This window comes from Cebus imitator, unplaced genomic scaffold (assembly GCF_001604975.1).
Source record: "Cebus imitator isolate Cc_AM_T3 unplaced genomic scaffold, Cebus_imitator-1.0 Scaffold863, whole genome shotgun sequence".
Classification (NCBI taxonomy): Eukaryota; Metazoa; Chordata; class Mammalia; order Primates; family Cebidae; genus Cebus; species Cebus imitator.
This window is the reverse complement of record NW_016108178.1, coordinates 282,380-287,694: the sequence shown is the minus strand read 5'-3', so window position 1 is coordinate 287,694 and position 5,315 is coordinate 282,380. Positions and strand designations below refer to the sequence as shown.

General features: G+C 59.8%; 1 protein-coding gene across 26 annotated transcripts in view; it reads right to left on the bottom strand.

The window, feature by feature from the left end:
- The window catches only part of BIN1 (bridging integrator 1), a 61,074-nt gene that overhangs the window by 25,389 nt on the left and 30,370 nt on the right, over nucleotides 1-5,315 (bottom strand). For all 26 annotated transcript variants that reach the window (XM_017520649.1, XM_017520654.1, XM_017520662.1 and 23 more), the window contains one exon: nucleotides 2,053-2,133. In XM_017520649.1, coding sequence (XP_017376138.1) covers nucleotides 2,053-2,133 — 81 coding nt within the window. The remainder of the gene's footprint in view (nucleotides 1-2,052; nucleotides 2,134-5,315) is intronic.

The following is a 5,315-nucleotide window of genomic DNA, read 5'->3' as shown; positions in this document are numbered from 1 at the left end:
CTTCCCTCACCCTCTGCCAAAGCTCAGCCTGTTCTAAGGGACCCCCACCACCTCCACCCCTAACCTGTCCCCCAGCCTAGCCAGCTGCCCTCAGGACAAGGGATCAGCTCCAGAGAGGAAACTCGAGAGTGGGCCAAAGGCCACAGAGCCTGAATTTCAATCCCCAACACCCACACCCGCTGTGTAGCCCTGGAAGATGTGCTTACCCTCTCTGAGCCTCAAGTGCCTCAACCGCAAAATGAGGAGAATATCAGCATCCATTTCAGGGACTGCAAAGATGTCTGTCAAACACACAGCACTTCCTGGCCCATGGCCACAGCAACTCCTTAAAGGGCCTTCAGAGCAACCGACAACCCGATGAAGCGAGCTGAGTAGGGAAACGCCCAGAGGCTTCCCAGAGACAGAATCGGAACCTAAGACCAGGTTTCTTGTTTACGCCTATATTTTGCAGGTGAGGAAACTGCGGCCCACGGGGCCCTGCGAAGTTCCTATCTACAGAGGCAGTAGACATTCCCTGTCATGGTGTCTACCTGGGCCTTGAAACTCCTCCCATAAATGGCCTAGAGGACAAGCAGCCAAGGTGGCTCCCCAATCCCTGTCCAGTGAAGCCTGTCAGGCTGCGTCCCTCTGGCAAGCCAAGGCTGGTTTGACCCTGGGGCCTCTCGCCTGTGCTCCTGGTCCTCTCCCAGAATGTTCCTGGCCCTCCCAGCTGCTCTAGGTCCCCTCTCAGAATGCTCCCAGCCCTCCCAGCTGCACCATCCCTCTCCCAGAATGCTCCCAGCCCTCCCAGCTGCTCCCCGGACATTTCCCAGAATGCTCCCAGCTGCTCCCCAGCCCTCCCAGCTGCTCCCAGCCCTCCCAGCTGCTCCCAGACCCTGACCAGTGAGCAGTCAGGGTTCTCCAAAGGAGGCCCCTTCCCCAGGTTCCATGCCAGCTGCAGAGGCTTTGGTGGGCGCCTTCTGTGCTTTCCAAGGCCTCAGACATAGACAAAGAGTATAGAGAGGCCTGGTCCCCTAGAGCCCAGGGGCTCACCCCACCCTTTCCCTAGCTGAGCTTAGACTCTGACCTCACATCCCATGCCCGGTCCCATTCCTCTTGGCCTTCTCTGGCCTCCCTCCCCACCTGTCAGTCCCTGGGGCTGGCCTGCAAAAGCCAGAGAGCCGTGGTGCAGCTCCCCCTCCTCACTACTTCGGTCCTCCCCAAGGAGGGGGAATTGCCAGAGTCATCTCCTGTCCTCACACAGCTGCAGCAGTGGCTACGGACTTAGCAGATCTCCAGGGGAAGCTTCAGGGGTGGCCCAGGGCAGGTATTCCGAGCCCTTCAGCAGGAAAGCCCTCTCTATATCCAACCTCTTCCCCCACAGTGCCAGTGTGATCGCCGCCTTCTGTCACTGGCCCCTGGCCTATAAAGGCCCTTGGTAAGGATGTCCTGGAAGTCCCTTCCAGGCCTTGGAGCTAGGCAAGTATGGATCCGAATCCACTTCCAGAGCTAGATGGCCTTGGGCAAATTATCCAACTCCACCTCAGCTGCTTCATCTACCAAAGGGGAACGGTGGTATGGGCGCCTTACAGAGCCATTGGGAGGTGTCCACAGCCATCTCCAATTGGCCCAGCCCTGAGCCTGCCACAGAGCCGGGCACTCACCATGCTCAGCAGATGCCTAAATCAAATCCAGCCTGCTCCGCCCCCACACTGACAGCTGCAGATGCCACTCTCCTGGCAAGAAGCTTCTACAGCTACCACTTGCCCCTGACACGCAGTTTCCCCGAGTCTGGCCACGATCTATTGCCTGCTCCTGTCCCACCCTCCCCCTCCCCCAGCTACCCTTCCTATGTCTCTTACCGAGGACCTAAAGAATACGTACCCCCACCCTCCTCTTTCCCAGCATGCATGGCCTGTGCGGCCTTCTCCAGGAAGTCTTCCATGATCTTGTCGGCCCACACTGATTTCCCTCCTCCAAGATCTCATACTCCACAAATTCAATTCGTGCCATTTTCCAGCTGGCAGCTGAATTTTCACAGACTCCCTAAGGCCAAGGGCCACCCACACTCACCAGCTGCTTGCTGAAGTTCTGGACACACTGCTCAAACTGCTCATCCTTGGTCTCATCTGCCTTCCCCAGCTTCTGGAGGACCTGCCGAGGCCAGGAGGGAAGGGGAGAGTGTTACCTGGGAAAGGACAGTGACCAACCCAGGAGTGTTCCGTCACCAACACCACAGACCAGGGTCTGGGAAGCCTCTAGCCAACATCGCCCAGTGCTGAGTGCCCTCCCAGGGCATGGCTGGGTCCACCCGGTCTTCAGGACACCCCACCCTCTACCCAGGGCTCAACAATCAGCCAAAAGTGGAGCTTAGGACAGGCTTATAGTGACCACAGCCAGGAGGAGGGGGGCTTCAGAGGCAGCAGGAAGGATCGGGCGTCCTCCTTGCTGACCTCACACTACACCCCTGGGTGCTCTGCCCCCACCCTGGCAGCTGTAAAGTGGGCCAAGCAGAAGTGGGGCCAAGCAGGGGCAGCCCCCCTTCCCCAAATGACTCCATTCCCTGGGCCCAAGGCCCATGAATGCCACAGGCATCAGCAGAGCAGGCCCTGAACCGACAGGAGCCATCTCAGAACAAGGAGGGCAGCAAGGGGTGGCTGGGGGCTGCCAGGCCACTCGGAGTCCGCTTCTGACCTGACTGGGTTTTTAGACGTGACCTGCCCCAGACACTCTGCTCCCTCCTGCACAGGCGCATGTACACACACACACACAAGGCACACAAGGGCACACACATGGGCTCACAGCCACTCTGCTGGCAGCCAAGAGTCTCAGAGGCAGACCCCCTGGTGAGAGGCAGCTGTCCTCCTCCTTCAGCTGTGTTGGGGGGGGAGGGGACCGGTGGGCAAGGGCCGAGAAGGGGAGCCACACCGGGACGGACGGGGAAAGCTCCAGGGAAGGAAGGCGCCGGCTCAGGTCCCTGAGAGCACAGGCTGACCACCATGCCCTCCCAGACTTCCCTCAGTGCGCCTGCTCCCCCAACCCCAGAGCTCCCCATGAGTGTCAGAGAGGTGGGAGCAGGGAGGCAAGATACAGAGGGAAGGGGGGATGAGGGGGCAGGTTAGGGAAGAGCAGGAGAAGAAAAGGACAAGGAGCCAGGGCTCAGAAACGGGATGAGGAGTGCGGGGGTGGGGGGATGCTGGGGAGTGGAGGGGAAGGGCAGGGACACACCCATCTGCAGCCCGGGGGGCACCTCCACTAGGGCGGAAAAAGGGCCAACACTGACGGCTCAGCAGAGGCCTCTCCCAGGCACTGACCAAGACCCCACAAGAATGAGAAGGAAACGGGGTAAGGGGTGGGAGTGGAAAGTGAAGGGAGAAAAGGTGGGCCCAGGAGCAGTGGGGAGCCCCATGAGCAAGGGGCGAGGCCAGCAGGCCCGCAGACACACCCTCCCTTCCAAGACCCGGAGCCAGGCCACACTGCCAAGAAAGTCAGCTTTGCCTGCCCAGGGCCCAGGCCAGGGTTCTGCACTGAGGGATGCCTGGTTCCAGGACAGAGCCGGGCCCCTTCCCACCCTGCCCGCCCTTGCAGGGCCTGTGCTGCCCTGCTGCACTTCCCCCACCCGGCCCAGGAGCCCTGGCAAGGCCAGCTGCTCTTGTCCATCTCCCACCAAGCACCTGCTCTGTGCCCGGCCTTGAGCACCTTGGCTGGTGCAGCAGAGAAGAATCACATGTGGGTCTCTGTCTTGACACAGGGGAACACTTAGGGATGTGGGACCCTGGGGTGGAGATCCATCTAACCAGGGAAGTCAGGGAAGAATTCCTGGAGCGGGTGACAGCTCAGACAGAGGGGAGGGGCTACAACAAAGGAGACCAGAAAGAGGGAGCATTTGACTGGGGAGTTTTGAATTGCTCACGGTGACTGGAGGTCACAGAGGATGGTGCGGGAAGGTGAGTGGCAGGCAGGGGGCAGGTGGGCACTGAGAGGCAGCACTCACGATGCTGTGCTACCATGGTCAGGGCACAGCCCATGGGCAGGGGCAGCTGGATGCCAAGTGCTGACGCTGGGATGAGAGTAAAAACAAAACAAAACCCACATGAGCAAGAAAATGGACACTGCACAGTCACAGGCTCCCCATTGCTGCCCTGGCAGCCACACCCAGGAGGCTGAAGGGACCCCAGAAAGTGAGTTGAGTTGAGGAGGTACCTCGCCCAGCTCAGCACAGAGCTTGGGTAGGCAAGTCAGCCCCTCTGCTGAGGTGCCCGCCCCATAGCCCCACCACCTCCAAAGACAGGAAGAGGCCACCAGATGGAAAAGAACTCCCAGAAGTATACCAGGGTCACCAGAGAGACCCAGAAGCTCTCAGAAACAGGTAAGGGACTGGTCAACGCCCAAGAAAGGAGCAGCAGGGAGGTCACCTCCATGCCTTGCTCTCCTTCTCCCTGGGAAGACAGACACAGTCAGCCAGCAAAAGGTCCCCAGTCTGTCCCACCCACACCGGACATCAGGGCTCTCGAGGTATGCAGAGGCAGACGCACACTCGACCCAATTCACAAACACTGCTGTGTGCTCTGCACAGACAGCTGGAGCCCACAGGGAGATCTTCCAGCCTTGAGAATGAGAAGCCAGCCCAGGTGAGACTCCATCCAGCAGTGACAAGACGCTTGGGAAAAGGGACACCTACACTCTGAGCCTCAATCTACAAAATGAAGTGAACATCAGCACCCTCCTCAAGGACTACAAAGATCATGTCTATAAAGTGCATAGCAGAACCTGGTCCATGGTATTCAAGAAATGGCCAATCCCTAAAGGCCTTCGGAGGGTAATGTACAGAGGGCAATGTGCAGAGGGCGATGTGCAGAGGGCGATGTGCAGAGGGCCATGTGCAGGGGGCCATGTGCAGAGGGCCATGTGCAGAGGCAGATGTGCAGAGGGCCATGTGCAGAGGGCCATGTGCAGTGGGAGATGTGCAGAGGGCGATGTGCAGAGGGGGATGTGCAGTGGGAGATGTGCAGGGGGCCATGTGCAGAGGGCGATGTGCAGAGGGCGATGTGCAGTGGGAGATGTGCAGAGGGCCATGTGCAGAGTGCCATGTGCAGAGGGCGACGTGCAGAGGGCGACGTGCAGAGGGAGAGGTGCAGAGGGAAAGGTGCAGAGGGCGATGTGCAGAGGGCGATGTGCAGAGGGCCATTGCAGAGGGCGACGTGCAGAGGGCGACGTGCAGAGGGAGAGGTGCAGAGGGCCATGTGCGGAGGGCCATTGCAGAGGGCCATGTGCAGAGGGCGACGTGCAGAGGGCGACGTGCAGAGGGCGACGTGCAGAGGGAGAGGTGCAGAGGG